We start from the raw sequence: 22,061 nt of genomic DNA on the forward strand, positions 1-22,061 counted from the left end.
GGGAATTGTGTTTATGAGAGAACATGACCAAAAGGATGAAGTAAAAGAGGCTAAAGGAGATGCAACATTGATACCCTAGGTCTAACAACAGTTATTCACCTTGTATATTAGAGGACCATTAAAGATGGATGCTCTTTAAATTGTACTGTGACGCCAGTCTCAAAGTCCCACATTGTCTTTATGAATGAATTCATGGGATGACTCATGTAGAACCCTGGCAATTTGAAGTGAGAGCGAGCGCTGAGAGGGATTCATAAGCAAGTGAAATATGTGCTCCTTTAGGGATGTTTATAACACTTAGCTTTCATGGATGTCATTGTGGTGCCCGCCCGGCTCATAGGCTGTTCAGCTGGCAGACCACCAAGGATGAGATTCCTCCGACCCAGCACCCTCCTCTATTAACTCCTCACCTCTCCTTCTCTCTCCCCCTCTCTCTATTTCTCTTCCTCTCTCACACACACATCTGAATACACATCTGAATACAACACCCTCAGACAGCAGGAAAAATCGTCCCGAGTCTGAATCTAGTTGATGATCCCTGATCTAAACAATGTTTGCTCACATGAATGATGACACCCTTGTCCAGTAGGCTCTGCTTCTTTGCTGTCATGACAAAGTAGTGTGTGTTGTCCTTGTAGTACACAATGTTCTCCAGGTCAATACCTGCAACAAATGACAGACACAGACAGGAAGGTTAAAACCCCCCATGATAATGACAGGGTTGAAGATTGCTGTTGTTTGACAATGTGTGAATTTAAGTGCATTCTAGGGGCAGTCTGCTCCTCTGGCTGACTCATTGGCTGTGGGGGATGTCAGGCCCACCTGTCTCCTCTTTGAGGTCCAGGAAGAACTTCTGGTTAAAGATGAAGGCCACACCGCTGATCTCCTCCACTTTGGCCTCGGCCGTGGTGTTCCTGTTGACAAAGTTGGCCGTGATGGCGATAGCCAGCTTACCACGGAACTCCTTCCGCTTGAACCCTGAGTGCGAGAGAAAGAGGGAGAGAGAGAAAGAGAGAGAGATAGAGAAAGAGAGAGAAGGATAGAGAAAAGAGAGAGAGATGGGATGTTACTATTCTCTGGCCAGGCCAGCGGAGTCATACTAATCCAGAGGAAATCTAGCACTGAGCTGTAATCACAGGCCAGTTATTTTAGGATCAGAGACGCTTGTTACCGAGGTGATACTGTTTATATCACCAGGGGAACAAAAGCCTCGGCAGGAGAGTTGGGTTAGTACTAAAATGTTATGATCTAATAAACATGTTTTCCAGGTTGATTAACTTTCACAACTTCAGGTGGAGTAGAGTGCAGCCACTCCTTACATGAACTGGACTATCGTAAGAGAAGGTGCAGTCTCATTTTTTCACGGTGAGATTTTACAATATGTACTAATTTGGCTGCAATTTCGTACACTTCTGCTATTTAGGATATCAACAACAATGGAACAGAATTCAGTTCCTCTTCAGATAGAAACATTGGGGAAATGCTTCTTGCATTGAAGTTTAATGCCATCCTCTCACTGATCCTGAATTTTTTTAATTTTAGAGGCTCATTTAATATTAACTTTCTGTGTCCTATCCAGGGCCAAACATAACCGCAGGCAAGCCTTAAAATAGACTGAAGCATGGGCTCAGACTTTTAATGCCAGACTGCTATTCACTTGGGTTCCTGTTGCTGCTATTCTCACAGTTACAGTTTTATAAAAAGCTGTCTGACTTTTTAAATGACATGCAAAACCTTGCCTTTGTGAAAGAGAATATGGTGATATCATTTTTTTAAAGTCTCTTTGTGGTGTCAAAGCTCTACCGAAGCTCCTAAAGCATGGAAAAGGCAACCAACCACAGCCAATACCCGGGATATGTCACTCCAGGATGTATGTCCCACAGGCCACATGTTAGTATGCGTATAACTGTCCTGGGGAAGTGGAGGGTTCTGTACCAAAGCCCTTTAGCGAAGGAAAATACATCAACATTACCTCTAGATCTGTGACTCAGGAAGGAAAGGGAGATGAATGTTCTAATGTGTTCAGCCTCTCTTCCTCCTACAAAATAATGTATGAGCTTCTGATGCTTTTCTAGGAGGTAGCATTTTAATATGAGCCAGAAATGTTCCATTACGGTCACTGCTAATTCACTGGGGCATTCCCCCCTCCCCCTCACATCACTCTTTCCAATGCAGCTGTGTTCCTCTCAGACGATTAACTGGGTACAGAACAGATTGCGGTATATTTAACCCTCCTCTCAGACAGGGCTTGCATGGCAGTTCAAAAGTAGAAGGACTTCTAAAAAGAAAGTTTGCCTCAGGCTTTTCGTCATCAGACGATGACCTAAACGCCTCATTGTTTGGAGACAGAAAATGCCCTTTTTAGGAATAAGCATCTGATGTGGATTGGTGAGGAGATGACAGGCATCTGTGAGGGAGAGTCCTGCATGCCTGCATCAACTGTTGAACAGCATCCAGATGACGACACAAACAGGGTCCCAGATCTTTTTTATTACAACGATATGGTGATTTCATGTGTAACCTTGCCCTTTGAAGGAGAGATTAATGACATAGGGTATCGTTTTACCGAGGCGAGCTTGATTTTATGCCTTCCTAACTTTCTTGGATGAGACTATGCTTTTTTAAATGGATGCTTTGTGTAGCCAAAAGCGGCAGCCAATAACAATCTTATGTTTCTTAGTTACAGTTGTTAGGCTGCTATCCAGACAAAATAATTATATGAGAAAGGTGTCCTGGATATTATTTGAAACAAGCTACTGTCAACAAAGCTACGTAAAACATACTTTTCAATATAGAAATTGTGTTTGAAGGCCCTCCAGATAATATCCAACTGCATTTGAACTTGTAGCTAAATTTAGCTTTGGAGCAAGTAGTGTTTAGTAAACATATTGAGCAATCTCAGAGAGCCATTCCACGGATGTCATCACATGATATCATATACAGTACCATATCACCATATCCTATGTCTGGGGTCAGGTCATTAACGGTATGTAGATATACTCTGCATGGATACAACCCGTCACCCTCCCATCCTTCCAGAGTTCTCACCTTCCAGGGTATTTCTCCTCCCATCAGCCCCCACCACCACGTCAAAGTCAATGTTTGCCACGGGGTGATCGGCAGGCCTGATCTCAGCTCTCCAGCCAGGCCCTGAAACACAGACACAGGAGAGGAGAGAGAGCAGGAAGGGAGGAGAGGAGGGGAGAGAGGGTCAGTACAGTTCCACATTCACACACTTATCAGTATACAAATGGGTAGTGTTCAACCCAGATAGAGAGAATGAGAGGACGTGGGCTAGAGAAACAGACACAATATTTACTTGGTTGCTCTTTCGGCCTGTTATTTCTGGGGAACAATATTTATGATGCCGATCAACACCAGTGGGGAAAAGGGTTTGCTAATCCTGACAGCTCTCAACCAAGAGGCTGACACAGAGGTTACACACATTGTGTCATTTAACTCAGCAGACTATACCGTGCAGTAATTATATAAGATATTGATCAATGTGGGGCGGCAGGTAGCCTAGTGGTTAGCGTGTTGGGCCAGTAACCGAAAGGTTGCTAGATCAAATCCCCGAGCTGACAAGGTAAAAATCTATCGTTCTGCCCCTGAACAAGGTAGTTAACCCACTGTTCCTAGCACGTCATTGTAAATAAGAATTTGTTCTTAACTGACATGCCTGGTTAAATAACAAATAAATAAATTAAAATGTCAGTCTCACTTGTACTGTATAATTGATACCAGGGTGTTAACATCTACATTATATAATTCAATACATTACAACATTTTAGCACGTAGTGGATCAAATGTGGTGAATGATGTCAGCCACAGAGGCAGTGTGAGACCCCAGCAACTTTGGGTTGGCTGTCTATCCGCTGTGTAATATCACCATGTCAAAAATGCATTCCATCATGTCAAGGACACCGAGCACCCTGTGACAGCAAAAGTAGGGGGACCATTCTGTATCCAAATTTAGTAAAGACTCTTGTTTTTATCAGTTGGTTGACGTCGCTGTCGAGGCCACACATGGGATAGCTAATGACCTCCAGTCCAGGAGTCCAATTAACAAAGCTCTGAAGGAGGGAGGGGGGTCAAGTGTAGAGGTATTTCAGATAGCCAGCCTTTCAGCTCGGCGCCACATCACCACACACCCTGCAGTGTTCACATCTTGAAGCAGCTAGTACTGTACTGTTATAAGAACTTAGCCGAGGTGGCACGGTTGTAATTACACTGGCGAATCAGCTCTTAATTAACTTCCATGGCCGTAATTTGGCTCTGCTGCTCCTTAAACAAAGCCACTAGGTCTGCTCTGCTCACTGAATTTACTGTGTGCTTTGCTCAGCAGCAACCATAAAATAACATTAGCATCTGGCGAGGTTGCTAACCATTAGCAGCTGAATAGGAATGGCGAAGCAATGATTATGACTTTTAAACATTTTGATTTCCATGGCAATGCAAATATCAAATAAAGGGTGATCAGTGCACTACTGTAACAGTGCTGCTGTTTACTGCTGGTTGCCAAGGAGATACACTGTTGAATGGGGAGGCAGAACTACTCCAAAAGGTACTAGTTATGGACTTCAGTAACTCCCTGTCGCTCAAGGTACAGTGATGTAAAGCAGCGGAATGCTATGGTGTGGGAGGGAATATACTGTGTTGGGATCCTCTGGGCAGCTACATACAGATGTAGGATCTTAATTTGATTACCCTGTTGCAGGAGAACTTTCCTGCAATGTAGGACATTTTAAACTTGTAGTATATTTGAGGTTTTTCAAAAGGCTTCTGAAGTTGGTCATTTCCATTTTGAAATTTCAGACTTGATTTTCCCTTAAGAAAAATGTATCAACCTCTACAAAAATGTCCATTAATTATAATCCACATAACAATTCACATTTCCTGTTGCTGCATGATTATTTTCCTGCTGTAGCAAACTGTCTCAAATTAAAATCATCTGCAACAGTCTTACTGACTGTTGCTGATGCAAGGCTCATGTTAAGATGCACTGTTGATGTTCTCCAAATGCATTGCATGAAGCCCTTCAACCCCAGCTAACCTGTCAGATATTGGAAGTCTGGTACCAAATGCTGTAACCTAGCCCTTGCCTGAACCCCTGAACTGCATCCAAAACACCCTTAATGGTTAGCAGGAAGGAGCAGGGATGATGGGTTGATTGGTACTAGGCCAATGTTGATGGAGCTCAATGGACATACAGCTACTGTAAGTGACGGCCTGTAAGTGGGCTGTCACTCACCGTCATTCTCCTGGTTCTCTGGAGGTTCCAGCAGTTTGACAAACTCCACATTGACATGGAACTCCACAGCTACGAGCAGGGCAATCTTCAGCAGCATGAGCTGGAGCTGACGAATACCTGGCAAACACAGACAAGAATTAGGAGTTCTTAGAACCATGCAAGAAACCCAGCTGTATTTTCTGCATCATCTAATACAGTACCTAGTACATGCACACTGCACCGGTATCCATGCATTTAGACATTATACACACAACAAAACTTGGCCTTTGGCCTCTGTCACTTGAGAGCTGTAGAAAGATTTGCCTTCAACACCAGCAGTTGGCAGCTCTGCTTTGTATCTCTGTAGCTAAGAGCAGATGGAAGGTTCACCTTCTATGGCTCACAACCTTGACATTATGCAATGGAAGGGATTGGCAGCATCAAGGCTACCAGACAAAAAAATAGCTTTGGAGGGGAAGAGGATACAATAGCATAATCATAAGCTGAATCAAACAATATCGATAAGCAAAATATTCCATTGCAAAAGTAAGTACATGTCGGGCTATGGGAAATGGGACTTATTAATAACAACTGCTATGGCTGTACTGGCGGAAAGGTTTCCTGATGAGATGCTTACCCCACATGTAAAAGTACTTACTGATGTGGTCTATGGCTCCAGCGCAGAATTTGCCGTAGAACTTCTTGGCCCCGAGGCCCTTGAGGTCGTGGATGGTGTAGGGCCACAGGTGCAATACGTTGTTCCTGGAGAAGGTGTCCCTCTTCTCAATCACCACCACCTTGGCCCCCAGCAGAGCCAGCTCGATGGCCGTCCGCAAGCCACATGGACCTCCCCCAATGATCAGGCACTGCAGGGACAAGAATGACACCATTATCATTATGAGTGCAAATAAAGGACTCAAAATTGTATTTTATAGTCACATTTCTGTTACACAAAATACGATACATGTGTGCATCATAACCATATGCCTGCCAAAGAGATCATATACTGTAACGTGCCTTATCATCATCATAAATAATACTTACTGAAAATAGAATCATTGTTTTAACCTGTAGACATACTCAATAGCAGATCAAATATGAGGGGATGAGTTGAGTGTTTACTGTATATTGCCAAGTAAAGTGCCTGGGATGGATGTTTATGGTTACAGTATGTTGTGTGTTACTCTGACCCAGCGCTGGGAGAGTATGTGTCATTACCTCAACCGTAGATCCTTATTACAGCCTAGTCCTATCAAAGACATGATTCATGCATCTGCCTCACTCATCTGCCTCACTCAAATATGCATGAAGTCAGTTATTTTGGCTTAAAGGATCCTTCTGAGAATGTGTGGTGAGAACATGACTTCATCCAGCCTTCTAGAAAGGATGAGAAGGAATTTTTTTGGAGTGTTAGTTCTTTGGAGGAATCATCTCACCATCCAACCACTCCTGAGTCAGACAGTAGCCCCTGCAGTGGCCAACGAGTTGGGTGGCTTCCTGTTTCCTTAACCCTATAACCAATCAGACCCTCTCTCAACCAGGCTCAGCCATCTCAGCCAACTGTGACCTTTTCATTTTAGATCCCTTATTTCCTCCCGAGCCCAGTCAACCCACACACCTGACCTCTAAATCCCCCCTGTGTGCAGGGAGGGCCAGCAGTATATTTGAACAGCGGGACTCACTTCCTGTCACCCTGTGTGTTTGCCTGAAGAGCCACAGGAATGCACAGGAGGTGTCAATCTGATCAATATTGTGACACGGTCGTGTTTCAGCCCCAGCTTCGGGGGCCTTATCATGTTTGTACACTGTAGCTCTGTGCTGAATGGGGTATACTCACTCTCTTTTTCTCTAGCTTTCTATCCTTCTCTCTCTCTCGTTCTCTCTCTCCCACTCTCTCTCCTTCACTTTCTCTCCCCCCTCTATCCCCACCCCTCTCTCTCTCCCGCTCTCTCCCAGGGTGCTGTTTACAGAGCTAAACGTGCCAGCTGCCCAGATCACACCATAAATGGTACCGCTGCTCCCGGCAATAAAAATAATATTGGGCTTTAGTCATTCTGTTTTCTCATTCTGCGTGTGTGAGTCTGCTGCAGGGTGTCATCAGAAGGTGAAGGAGAACATAACAGGGGTAAGAGTATGAGGTATTCAATACTCATCAAGTATACTAGCCAAACCCAGGTGGCTGCACGTGGCTGTGTCTGAACAGGAATGGTCCAGTTATTTTCATCACGAGGAGTGATTCAAGTGAATGGGCTCTTTAACCATTGTCAGAAGAATCAGACAGTCACTGAGACGTGCCAGGTGTGTTAAGCATCACCGCCACAGAGGAAAAAGAAAAAAAATATGGAACAATGCCTTATTCACAAACACAGAACAACATTAGCTCAGTTTATTCAGATGTGCCTAACCACACATCCCACAATGTGGGGTATTATCAAACCTGATTTGAACTAGATAATCACTATCAAAGCATTACTTTTGCTTTAGTCTGTCTCTATGGTGCTATGAGAGATGAGCGGTTTGTTTTCCCTGTTTCTATGCTATGCTGTGTTATCGCAGATGGGAGGGCTTCCTGAGGGCCCACTGCAGTTCTGCTGAGTCAGATCACAGCTACTTCCTGTCTGTCCCCCACCTGTGACCTCACCCGCTCACCCTCACCAGGAGTGGAAGACCCCGCCCCCCGCCTCAACTTTCATTCTCTCCCGTTCATTACATTACTGCACCTGGAGCCCTATTAGATGGCAATCAAATCCAAATCAAATCAAAGTTTATTGGTCAAGTACACAGTTTATCATACTCACTTCATGCAGAATGTACACTGGAGGCCAACTCAAACATGCTTATCAAATGGAAAGTGGACACAATGTCAGGCAGCTGGCAATTATTGTCTCCTGGAATCCTGACCAATCTATAAAGCTCAAGACTATAGGATACATATATATAGGACTATTGAATGAGTACAAATGACTCGTTAAACTCTACAGCTATATCTCTTTAAGGAGTATAGTATGTCCTCTAAGGTCTAAGACATTAGCTGACTGGTGGTCTCTAGTGTGTACATGCTGTCCAGCCACTTCAACAGGCCAGCCAGGTTAGATTGACAGGAACACCCCCAAACACTGGGCTGAGTGGAGCTCCTTAACACACATGCTTATTCTGGCTTCACTGGAGTAAAACAAACTGACTGTGTGTGTGAGTGAGCGAGCGAGCGGAGCCTGTGCACCTGCAGACATGATATGATGCCTCACTAGCTTGGCCCAGAGCACGGTGATGGCTCACGCTGTTTTAGGACAAAACGTCAGACTTATGGTACTCAATCCACTGAGAGAGACCACCAGGAGAGTCACAACATGAACTGGCAACCCTCTCAGACAGCCATCTGGGACTTCATGGGAATTAGAACAGGAGAAAAGGAGCAATACTCGTGTCTGGGCATGAAATAGGCCTGGGAAACAGGCAAGGAGGGCACAGTGTGTCTCTGAACTTTCAAATCATACCGTAGAACGTTCCATAGAGTGAATTATTTGCTCAGTGGAAGCACAATTTTCCACAGTATCAAACCATATAATTAAGGGAAAATAGGTCCATCTGTCAAGATGTCACAATTGGCAAGGGAGGATGCCAAGCATGGAAATGTTGATGACACACTGTTCAATGTTGGGCCATCTAGGGTGAGATTTACGAGCCTGACAAAGACAACCTGTTATAAAGGGGAGCTCCTCTACAATGAGGGGGGAAATAATCCTTAAAAAACAGTTGTTCTGTATTTAATTCTAACCCGCATTCAGTGGGTAGTGAAGTAAAGAGTTCATGTCTTCACTGTAGTTTAGTCTAAAGGGCAGGAGACGGGGGAACTGAATAACAAGACAATAAACAACAACACAATGAAAATGTTTCCATGTGCTTCATACATGAGGTATGTGCCAACATGATACAGGCATAACAGTTCACACAAGAAAAAGGAAGTTAAATGTAGCACTTATGATTGAAGGCATTTCATGAATGCAAAGCCATTCCAAACATATGGCCGAGCTCAAGGAGCTTTGTGTTTGCACAACTGAGACCACAAATGATCATGCTATTTGCCGTGTGATTTAACTAGGCTCTTATTGCAATGATAGTATGTGTCATAACGTGGAGTTTGATTGCCTGATAACTATAATACTTAAAAATGCAGAGAACAGACAAATCAGTCCCTTAATAGAAAACAGTGTCTGTATTTTGCTGAGGTATACTGGCGCTGAGTTGCAGGTCAGGAGCTCACCTTCAGGACATAGCCGGTTCAAATAGTTTCCATAGAATCTGGCACTGGACAGCGGCACCGCCCTGGAAAACTAACCGTCTCTCTCACTGGGCCTCTTCCCACTTCAGCTCACTTCTCCAGACCTCTCAGATGAGACGAGCACAAAGCAACTCTGATACTAATAAAATAAGCTTGTCAGATCTCCGGCTCAAGAAGCCACTTCAATAGGCCTAAAGCGCTTACATTTAACAGCATCATCAGCGAAAGAGACTAAGCCCAGTAACATATGACCATTCTGTTCAGTGTATCTGCTTCATATTTAAAAAAATAAATACGGGCCTTCTCTGTGTTTCTTATTAAAAATGTATATATAAGAAACCAACAGTACGTGTGTATCATTAGCATTATAGGCAGCTGTATGCAGTAACAAACTGGGGATGACTTCATATCCTATACAGATTGTATCTCCAGCAAGCATTTGGAGGCTGGGTGAGGAATGCTAAAACATTATTATTCCCTGTGAACCACCACCAAACCAAACGCATCGCTTACGCCATCCACTCCTTGTGAAGAAAGTCAAGTAAAGTCATTTATCAAGTTGTGGCAGGTGGGCCGCAATTAATCACAACAGGAGAGCCATATGTTGTGGGAGATGTCCGTCAATTATTTTACTCCTTAAATCTCTTATTCTGTAAACAGACTTGAAACGTAAGAAGTGAGGGTAAGTTGAATTCTAGCCTCAATTTTTTTACAAGGTCGTTCCTGTTTCCATCCACACAGCCAGCGTAAATCAAATACTTACGTGAGTCTCTCCTACTGTACCAACAGTATGGTTAATTACCCAGAACCAAGAGACTGTACATCTGTTTTATTACTTTGATAAATAAGACCATTCTACGCTGTCCTGTGGCTTGTCAGACTGAGGAATCCTAGCTGAAACTATTTGGCACGGGACTAAAGACAATCAGACACTTTAATGAAGGGTTCAATAGAACTGGGATAGCACCTAATCATGGCATACTCTCAGATCAAGGGGGTATATGGTGTTCCAACCTGCTTTATAGTTGGTATCAGAGAGAACTAGTAAAAAGCTGTCTTATTTTGGATAACATAAAACACACTTTAATAACAATCTGGGCATGGTTCCAACCTTTTAGGAGGGCCCAATAAAGAACACTGCCCCCTCAGTAGAACCAAGGAAAATAATCACACTTGCTGAGTGATGCTGTCTGTGGATGTGTGTTATGAAAGTATTCTGGTGACTGATTGAGAGTGATGTAAGAGGCAACACTCTGTAGAGCTGTGGATGAGGAGGAATGAGGATAGTGCAGAAGTGATGGGGGGGAGTTACAGTAAAGGCATTGGCATGCTTCCCAGCCGAAACAGTTCGGAAGAGTTTGTGAATATATTAGGATGACATTTTGTGGTGTTTTTTTTTGTTCATTTTGGAGGGGGTTTTGGGCTGTACGGACACATTTAGAGAAATGCTGCATCTGCAACAAAACATCTTAGATGTAAAATTGCCCAACTAAGATATCCTCTGCAAAAACGTCAAAATTAATGGCAGATTTGTTGAGTTATCTTAGATTAATTCGGACTATTTTGAGGAAGTATATACTGGCTATGGGGTTACAAAATGTACAAACAGTACCACTGCCACTTCTTTTCTAGTTTTTCAAGGGACTATGTGAGCACGCTTGTTCGGTTCGCCTAGGTGAGTTTGAACTGGCACCAACCGACCTGAAGCATGCTGATGCCTTAAGTGTCTGTGTGTGTTTGTTTGATTGTGGGCATGTGTGTGTGTGTGTGTGTGTGTGTGTGTGTGTGTGTGTGTGTGTGTGTGTGTGTGTGTGTGTGTGTGTGTGTGTGTGTGTGTGTGTGTGTGTGTGTGTGTGTGCTGAGATGAACCTTGAGTTCTGTCTGATCAGAAGAAAAGAACACACTTTCTCAGCTGTTTATATGCGTCAGCTGCAGTAAAGGATAGTAGAGGATTTAATGTGTCCTGACAGATACAGTTTAAAGTGATGACCATGACGTTGCCTATGTCACTACCCTCCACAATGGCAGAGCACTTCTCTACTAAGGAAGGACAAACTGCCGATTGTCTAAAACCGATTACAGCTGGGAAAAATGCAGAGAATCAGTCACACCTCACTATTGTGACTTGAATCTGGATTAATCACAAGCCAATGGGTCAGACCAGTCATACAACTCACATTTACACAACGAGAAGTGAAATGCAAAACATTCATACATATTACTTCCACATGAATATATTGGGATCTTATTTCAAACTACTGTAGGGTGTGCACTGGGCACTGTCAAGACAATTTTCACGCTGATGGTCTTGGAGTTCTTTGTCTCTTTTGTCTCCAAAGACTTCCATGCAACAGAGCTCTGTGCCAATAATACCAAAGGTATATTCAACACCTCTGTATGATACAAAGCAAGTGTTATTTGAATGTCACGGTGAGTGGCTGTTACTTTACCTTGGTGCCCACACAAGCCTGGCCCTTCTTATACTCCTTGTGGCAGGTTCTCTTGTCCAGCTTGGTCCAGAGGGCCTTGGCCCTCCAGGAGGTGAGCCTGGTCTTCAGACTACAGTAGAACGTCTCATGGTCCTGAGGGTCTAGATCCAGCAGCCTGCACAGGAGGTTGAAGGACTGCAGGGTGCCCTTACAGGTGGAGGCTTGGATGAAATTCTCAAACAGCTTCCCTGCCTGGTCCTTCTCCTCCTCTGTCTCCCCCATCTTCCCCAGTGGGAGTGCAGGCTGCTTGGCTGGTGCTGGCTTGCCTTTCCTGCTCTCTCGCTCTCCCCCAGCTGTCTCAGTGGCTACACCCACAGCCTGGCCCCCATGGTCATGCCCAATCTGAGGAGGTACAGAGAAAACATATTGAGTCTGATGTCATCGCACGGCCTTTAGAAGTGTAGAATCCTTAACAGATGGCTTTATGGAACAGTGGAAAATTGTTTAAAACAGTCAAATATTGGACAGGAAAAGGGGCAACCCTCCATAAAAAAAAATATTTGTTTTATTAGGTAAGTTTAAAAGGTTGACGTTTCGACTTTCAATGGCCTTCTTCAGAATAATCACAGAGGGAATAGACTCGTTCATATAGGGCATGGGGAAGATAATTAGGGAGACAGTCAATTAAACGGGCCTGCAACAATCACTGGTTTTCTACAGAACAGGTTTCATTGCATTTATTTTGCTTCAAATCAATGACTTACATATTGAAACATTTGGCATTAGATAATGCATTGTAACATTTCCAATGTAAGAATAGATGTGTTTGAACTCTCATAGAAAGCATTTTTACATGCTGACAAACTAATACAGCATGCCATACTAACTGATTGTTTATAGATAGATCCTGGGATAACAATTGTCTTCATTTCTGGACAATAATGGACTGTAAAAGAGTGCACATTTCCAAAAGTCACAGCTCAAGTTCAAAAGCTCAAAATAGAAACTTGTTTCAAAACATGCAGTACTCCCATTTCTATGAACTAAATGACATACAGGAGGTCATACAGTAACACAGAGAATATCAACACAATAATGAATCATGGCTTCCATCGAGAAAAAACAGTTTGTTTCATTCTAATGACCAAAACTATGGATAAAAATACCAGACAGCTCATTGAGGTCAGACAGTTCTGTCCATGCCTGTTCGCACATCACTGACTTAGCACTAGTGGACACGGACATACTGCTAATCAGGGAGAAAAAAGTGCTTGTCTTGTGGCTTTCGCCCTCCAGCTGAAAACTGGACAGATGTAAAAAAAAAAATATATATATATATATATATATATATTTTTTTTTTTAAATAATAATAATTTGCAGAAGAGGGACATCTCCTACCCCTGGATATACTACCTAGAGTTGTAGACTGGTCTCATAGGTATACATTACGTAGTAAGTGTACAACCGGGACACTCAAATTAGTATGAGTGATATGCATTTTTACTAATTAGCAGATTTGCAACTACTTACTACTTTTAGCTACTTTGCAATTACTTAGCATTTTAGCTAACTCTTTCTCTAACCCTAACCTTAACTCTTTTAGCTAACCCTAACCTAACCTTAACTTTAACCCCTAAAAAACAAATGTTAGCATTAGCCACCTAGATAACATTAGCCACAACACATGGGAATTTGTAACATATTAGAGGTTTAGCAAATGCATAACATATTGTACGAATTGCAATACGTAACTTATCAATGAATTGTCATTCTAAACATATCATAGAAACATCTACAAATTAATACATACCATATGAAATATAACACACACTAAATGTAATGTCCATAGATTCACGTAATAATATAATCATTTACGTAATTTACGTACTAATACATAATAATACGAAATGCTCTGAGACCACGTTGAGAGCTGTGTATTTTCTCCGCTTCCCCTAGTATTTCAAAGCCGTTGAATTCCCTAAGATAGTATTGATGTCTCGACAGGTCCGAAGGATAAAAGTGAAACAGAATATTAGTTTGAGGACAACCTCTCTGTATCATTGAGTGGCCAGGGTGGTACTCAGGCCACACCTTAACTGAGAGAGACTGAAAACTCTTCATTAATTATGATTTTACTTTAAGCATTACCCTCAGAGCACAACATCAAAGCAAAACATGGAAACCTCTCCTAAAATATGGGAACGTTTTGGGTGGAGATCATGGCTTCTGTGAGGTTTGGGAACAGCAGACCTTTGCTATTCAAATCATCCATGGAGAGGGCTGAGCTGTGCTGGACTTGGCCAGGGGAGAGGTGAGCCCAGCCCAGCAGGTCCTGCTGCAGTGCCGTCCCCCACTCAACTAACACTACAGGGCCTGGGGGAGGAACATTATATATACAAAAGTGTGTGGACACCCCTTCAAATGAGTGGATTCGGGCTATTTCAGCCACACATGGTTGCTGACAGGTTTATAAAATTAAGCACACAGCCATGCAATCTCCATAGACAAACATTGGCAGGAGAATGGCCCGTAATGAACAGCTGAGTGACTTTCAACCTGGCACCGTCATAGGATGTGACCTTTCCAACAAGTCAGTTTGTCAAATGTCTGCCCTGCTAGAGCTGCCACGGTCAACTGTAAGTGGTGTTATTGTGAAGTGGAAATATCTAGGAGCAGCAACAGCTCAGCCGCGAAGTGGTAGGCAACACAAGCTCACAGAATGGGACTACCAAGTGTTGAAGCGCGTAACTTCACTAGTTCCAAACTGCCTCTGGAAGCAAAGTCAGCACAATAACTGTTAGTCTGGGGCTTCATGAAATGGGTTTCCATGGCCGAGCAGCCACACACAAGCCTAAGATCACCATGTACAATGCCAACCATCAGCTGGAGTGGTGGAAAGCTTAACGCCATTGGACTCTGGAGCAGTGGAAATGCATTTTCTGGAGTGATGAATCCCGCTTCACCATCTGGCAGTCCAACAGACAAATCTAGGTTTGGCGGATGCCAGGAGAACGCTACCTGCCCGAATGCATAGTGCCAACTGTAAAGTTTGGTGGAGGAGGACTAATGGTCTGGGGCTGTTTTTCATGGTTCCGTGCTAGACCCATTACTTCCAGTGAAGGGAAATCTTAACGCCACAGCATACAATAACATTCTAGACAATTATGTGCTTCCAACTTTGTGGCAAAGGTTTGGGGAAGGCCCTTTCCTGTTTCAGCATGACAATGCCCCAGTGCACAAAGCAAGCTTCATACAGAAAGGGTTTGTCGAGATCGGTGTGGAAGAACCTCACTAATGCTTTTGTTGTTGAATGGAAGCAAGTCCCTGCAGCAATGTTCCAACATCTAATGGAAAGCCTTCCCAGAAGAGTGGAGGCTGTTATAGCAGCAAAGGGTCATGCAGTGTATCTGCTCTGCTGCCTACTGGAGTTGGGCCGAGTGACACCACCTCTCCTCTTCCACTGTGCAGCAGCTGTTGAGAGAACGATATGCCATCTGTCCATTAAGAAAAGTGTTATGATGTCACTGACACATGATAAGCAACTCCATACATGAGACTTGTCTTCTGTTGTCAAGTCCTTGAACCAAGTCTTCGTTCTCAGACAGCTTTCAGAGATGCGTTTTGGGAAACAACTCTAAATAGGCATACTTAAAAGGAAAAATGCACTCAAAAACTATCTTCAGGTAGTTTTTTCCATTAGTCCACTGTTGATACAGTCTCAAAATGTTTTGCATGTCAGCAGTCAAGTTTTCAAGATATAGGATTTTCAAGAAGCAAAGTGTCACTCATGGTGATGCATTTTGGAACTATATACCATGGACTAATGAAAAAAATAACAAAATATAGATTTTTCCTGGAACATGAGCACTATTTGTGGTCACTGAAAACAATTCTCATGCAAACAAAATCATCCTATCTTACAGAATCCTGTTTGGCCCAAACTATCTGTATATCTTGCATCCTGTTCGCTGTTGTTTTTTTGCCTTATTGTCATTCATCCTGGATAATGGGATGCAAGCTCATATTGAGGACAATGTGGGAGCGGTGTCAACTTTTGTCCCCCAGGCTGATACACACACCATAGTGACCCCCGGCTCCTGTCCTAGTGTCAGACACAAAACCCTATAGGCCTCTCTCTGGAGACAGCCAAGCCACAGACCGCATTCCAACGCTGCATGCCTCACATAGCACTGAACTGCTCTATCAACAAGGAACCAGAGGCAACGCCTACCGAGCTCTGTCAATGGTTCAACCACAGTTATCCAATGGCCGTGCTCATGACTCTGGGCCCATTCTGTAGTCCGTTATCAGTGTGTTTTTGTGATGTAATGTTTATGAGTGCTGGGAGATGGCTGGGAGGGGCTCAGCATAGTATACAGGTGCTTTAATTAGTTTGGGGCAGGGTCATTTGTTTATGCAAAGGGTGTATTATTATTCTGCTGGGGGATAAGGTTGTTCCCTTTGCCCTGCAAGGTGTGGTACAAGACAACATCTTCATTCACACCATTGTTGAAATAACAACAGCAAATGGTGAGAAAATCCTGCAGTGGATGGAATGAATGGACCGCTTTGTCCTCTGGTTATATTGGTCTTCTTGGATGTGACCACATGATGGTATTTGCAACAGTTTTTTCTGTATAGATGTCATAATGAAAACTTAAAGACTTCTGTTGAACTACAGTAAACAACCGCTTGGGCTTCCATTAACAAGTAGTTGTACAACCAGAACAACATTTCAGAAAGCAATTTTAATATGTGGCTATCACAATATCAGACCATTTCCAACTAAAATATACAGTAACTACAACTTCTGCTTGGAAAGTTGAGATACAACCAGGGGTTTGGCTCCAAGCTTCATGAATTGTTTAAAAAGCTATAGTATTAACACCTGCTGGGGAGGTCTTTCTGTGTTGGTTAATGGAAGCACACACTGCCCTTACGGTGCTTTCAGAAAGTATTCAGACCCCTTGACTTTTTCTACATTTTGTTACGTTACAGCCTTATTCTAAAATGGATTAAATACATGTTTTTGCCTCATCAATCTACACACAATATCCCATAATGACAAAGCGAAACATGTTTTTAGAAATGTTAGCACATTTAAAAATGTATTGAAAACAGAAATACCTTACTTACATAAGTATTCAGACCCTTTGCTATGAAACGCAAAAACCAAGCCATGAGGTCAAAGGAATTGTCCATAGAGCTCCGGGACAGGATTGTGTCTGGGCACAGATTTGGGGAAGGATACCAAAAAATGTATGCAGCATTGATGGTCCCCAAGAACACAGTGGCCTCCATCCTTCTTAAATGGAAAATGTTTTGAACTACCAAGACTCTTCCTAGAGCTCAGCATAAATCAGACCTGGTAGAGTGACCAGACGGAAGCCACTCCTCAGTAAAAGGCACATGACAGCCCGCTTTGAGTTTGCCTAAAGGCACCTAAAGACTCTCAGACCATTCGAAACAAGATTCTCTGGTCTGATGAAACCACAATTGAACTCTTTGGCCTGAATGCCAAGTATCACATCTGGAGGAAACCTGGCACCATTCCTACAGTGAAGCATGGTGGAGGCAGCATCATGCTGTGGGAATGTTTTTCAGAGGCAGGGACTGGGAGAATAGTCAGGATCGAGGCAAAGATGAACGGACCAAAGTACAGAGAGATCCTTGATGAAAACCTGCTCCATAGCGCTCAGAACCTCAGACTGGGGCAAAGGTTTACCTTCCAACAGGACAATGACCCTAAGTACACAGCCAAGACAATGCAGGAGTGGCTTCGGGAAAAGTCTTTGAATGTCCTTGAGTGGACCAGCCAGAGATCGGACTTCAACCAGATCTAACATCTCTGGAGAGACCTGAAATAGCTGCGCAGCAACGCTCCCCATCCAACCTTACAGAGCTTGAGAGGATCTGCAGAGATGAAAGAGAGAAACTCCTCAAATAAAGATGTGCCAAGCTTGTAGGGTCATAACCAAGAAGACTCAATGCTGTAATCACTGCCAAAGGTGCTTCAACAAAGTACTGAGTATAGTGTCTGAATACTTATGTAAATGTGATATTTAAGTTTTTTATTTTAGAATAAGGCACTAACGTAACAAAATGTGGAAAAAGTCAAGTGGTCTGAATACATTTCGAAGGCACTGTATGGTCAGCTAGAAAAGCTGAGGCTACATTGTCCCAGATGGAATCCCATGACCTCACCCATGATCTCCATCTGACCGCATGGAAAGGCAATCCGCAGGCAGACGGCACCATCCCACAAAGCACCCGTAAAAAACACACATACAAAAAAAAGAGAGAGAGAGAAAGAGCGAGAGAAAGAGAGACACAAAGAGCAGACCGCAGCTGGGCTCAATGGCCGTTCCAAGCTGTTTTTACGCGAACCTGGACGCTCGATTTCACCATACTGTACAGGTTTCAACAATCATACCTGTTTTAAAAAAATCATATCTGCCCATCTATGACTTGGCTAATCACTAATCCATTTGCAAACACTGGCTACTCATTTTATGCCTGTAATATCATTTTAACAATTAATCAAACAAACCATCCCATCACTGGTGCTTTCACAATACAGCACGGGTGTCTCAGTTACCTGTTATTGTATTAGATAATAGTTCTCATAACTTTGTTATTCAAAGACACTTGACTCATGACTCTGACAGAGTATACTCTACAGAGAAACTGAGGCAGAGCTACAGTTTAAAGCATATAGTATATCTCCTGAAGGTTATTCTGAGTTCAAGTAATCAAGTGCATTTTTCAGAGAGATGAGTGTACATGCTATCAGTTTCCAGAGGAGGAATTCCCGAGATGTGAAATATGTACTTGTTACAGCTGGCCTGCCAAGGCAGAACAGTTCAAGGGAGCTAGCCAGAGACACACACTCCCTCAAACACACACATACCTGTATACGCATTATACTGTAAATAAATCGGCACATTTTCTTTGAGAACAAAACAATTATTCAAACACCAGCCATTTAATTAATGCAATGAGACTTGTAGTGGAGGAGTGAGGAGAATCCCAAGTCACCTTAACACCTAAAATACCTTTACAACAACACCATTGTCAGGTTGCATTAAGACTTAATCTAATAACAACCTACCAGGCAATGCATGGTATTAGGCAGAAAACACTGGCCAATAACTTAATAAGTGGGCCTATTGCTGCATCAGCCATGGCCATAGAAACTGAGCAATATAGTACATACTGCTAGACCAGTAAAACACAAAACAATGACGTGTTTTCCATCTGTGTTGCTCCACACAGACTCAAGCTATCAAAAGACAATGAGAAGCTGACGACTCAAAGGAAAACAGTGTGAGGGCTGGGAATGAGACGTAATGCAGTTAATTACCGAGAGAACTGAAGGAAACCAGGAAGGAAGCCCTCAACCCCTGATAAGCACACATTACGCCTCGGAGCTCGACAACAATCTAAGAAAACCATATGTTCCAGCATCCCGCCAACAACTTTGCCCCTCTCCATATCTCGCTTGTACTATCTCAACTCTGAGAAATCTGGCTGCTTCTTCAGGCAGCGGTGCCAAAACAAAGGAGAGCGTCTTGGACACGGTTAAAAACACTGCGTTATCTGTCCGGTCCCAGTGAATGTCATTCATCTAGAGAGGAGAATATAATGAATTTACACAGAAGCAGGCGCTGGAGAGGTGAAGCAGCTGTCTGCCGTCTGGAGGCCTGTCTGACCCACGCAGTGTGTGTTAACCACATGTCCTCTTGGACTTGGAGAAAGATTTATCTGGACAAACTTCAGACACACAAAGCACAGAAATAATGTCTGTCCAGCTATTTGAAGTGTGACAGACAGTATGTAATCCACTTAGCACAATAGTTTGACCACATCCAGTGGCACATTCCTTTCTTCATTTCACACAAATAAATGAGCAAATAGCTGACAAACGCAGTGAACTCTCGCCATGTAAGATCCCACACAAAGAATGCTCTGATGTTCTTAAATCAACATTGAAAAATCAGGGAAACACTGGACTGATGTCATATTCAATGCAATCATTACACCAATAGACCATACAGTAACATGAGGTCCTCATAATGTGAGCGAGATCAAGATTCTTACGGTGAGAAGTGACTGCACAAGGCAGATTTTTTTGGTAACTGACATTCCCCCAGACAGTCAGACAGACATTCAGTCAGCAGAGGCAATTGGATCCAAAGATTCTGTTCCATATTTCAGAATGGCACCGAGGGGTTTATATGACACTGTATGACCACAGGGAAGGAATAGAGGAGCCACTAAGGCAGCTTTCAGGGAAGTCATGCTCAGAATAGACAGGTGTCATGTTCCAGAGGAACACAGCACATGTCCTGGAGGATAGCCTGACATATGTATAAGACCACTCTACAAACATAAATACACTGTGTTGCTGACCACAAAGAGAACAGCTCCATCAGACCTGAAGGATCTGTGCCACTCTTCAGAAAAAGGACTGCTGGACTCTGTCCATGACACTTGATGACCATTTATTGTGATCATAGACACAATGATGGAGTGCTTAGGGGTTGTTGCTCTGTAAACACAATTATACTTTAAACCTTACAGTAATTTGAGGGTAAAGAAAGTCATGATATGCATCCAGCAAGTGGTGTAAAGTACTTAAGTAAAAATACTTTAAAGTACTACTTAAGTCATTTTTCGGTGTATCTGTATATTTTTGACAACTTTTACTTTTACTTCACTACATTCCTAAAGAAAATAATGTACTTCTTACTCCATACAAGTAGCATTTTGAATGCTTAGCAGGACAGGCAATTGCTCCAATTCATGTACTTATCAAGAGAACATCCCTACTGCCTCTGATCTGGCAGACTTACTAAACACACATGTATTTTATTAACGAGGAAAGTCAGTTAAGAACAAATTGTTATTTACAATGACAGCTTAGGAACTGTGGGTTAACTGCCTTGTTCAGGGGCAGAACAACAGACTTGTGTCTTGTCAGGTCAGGATTTGATCTAGCAACATTCAGGTTACTGGCCCAACGCTCTAACCACTAGGCTACCTGCCGCCCCTCATGCTTTGTTTGTAAATTATGTCTAAGTGTTGGATTATGCCATTGTCTAAAAAACATGAAGGAATTTATGTAAGGTAGGGTAGCCTAGTGGTTAGAGCGTTGGACTAGTAACCAGAAGGTTGCAAGTTCAAATCCCCGAGCTGACAAGGTACAAATCTGTCGTTCTGCCCCTGAACAGGCAGTTAACTGTTCCTAGGCCGTCATTGAAAAAAAGAATTGGTTCTTAACTGACTTGCCTAGTTAAATAAAGGTAAAATAAAAGCTATTTGAAATAATTTATAATTTTACTTTTGATACTTAAGTATATTTGAGCAATTCCATTTACTTTTAATAGTTAAATATATTTTTACTCAAGTAGTATTTTACTGGGTGACTTTCCTTTTTACTAGAGTCATTTTCTATTAAGGTATGTTTACTTTACTCAAGTATGACAAATTGGGTACTTTTTCCACCACTGCCTCCAGCTACATGTGGCAGAGCTCTGATGTGTTATTGGGTCATCTGATATGTGAGTGTGTCTGTTTTCCTGTCCAGATCAAAGGGATGGAGAGCTGCCACTGTGAAACTGCCTTTGCTGGAGGTTAAAGCACAAGGACTGAGTCAAACTCCTTTTAAGTTCCCTTAATGACCGATTTCTGAGCTTGTACAAGCCAGGGGAAACATGTTAATGTAGTCTAGTTGCCGATTTATATCCTGCTGATGACTGAGGTGGTGGTTTAAGTTGGCAGAGCGGGATCCTACTGAAAGGATAAACCAATTTAAACCATGCATAAATCCTGCAAGTGATTTGCTTTCTGAGCCTCAACCTCCCACATCCTCGTTCTGTCCTGGTGCTGGAGCTGTTGCCTGGAAACATGTGCTCACTTCCACAGTGTGGCTCTAGGAAGGAAGTAATGCAAAGAGGAAGAAGAAAGTTCACACAGTTCTGCTCTGGGATATTGTGAATAAGCCTACAGACAGACGCTGCTCATTTGGAATGCTGTCTGCTGTTTTCTTGACTTCAGTTTATTTGTCTTCTTTACTGTAGTGAGCCCTGAGAGAGACATAGCTCTGAATCCAAAGGCTTGG

The 22,061-nt window shown here is 42.9% G+C and overlaps 1 protein-coding gene across 15 annotated transcripts in view; it reads right to left on the reverse strand.

The window, feature by feature from the left end:
• Positions 1–22,061, reverse strand: part of LOC112249569 (F-actin-monooxygenase MICAL2) — a 46,510-nt gene that overhangs the window by 16,162 nt on the left and 8,287 nt on the right. For all 15 annotated transcript variants that reach the window (XM_042321006.1, XM_042321005.1, XM_042321002.1 and 12 more), the window contains exons 2-7: positions 11,960–12,340; positions 5,889–6,096; positions 5,252–5,368; positions 3,049–3,150; positions 823–978; positions 563–663 (exon numbers count right to left, since the gene is read on the reverse strand). In XM_042321006.1, coding sequence (XP_042176940.1) covers positions 563–663; positions 823–978; positions 3,049–3,150; positions 5,252–5,368; positions 5,889–6,096; positions 11,960–12,220 — 945 coding nt within the window. In that variant the 5' untranslated portion in view covers positions 12,221–12,340. The remainder of the gene's footprint in view (positions 1–562; positions 664–822; positions 979–3,048; positions 3,151–5,251; positions 5,369–5,888; positions 6,097–11,959; positions 12,341–22,061) is intronic.

This window comes from Oncorhynchus tshawytscha, linkage group LG04 (assembly GCF_018296145.1).
Source record: "Oncorhynchus tshawytscha isolate Ot180627B linkage group LG04, Otsh_v2.0, whole genome shotgun sequence".
Classification (NCBI taxonomy): Eukaryota; Metazoa; Chordata; class Actinopteri; order Salmoniformes; family Salmonidae; genus Oncorhynchus; species Oncorhynchus tshawytscha.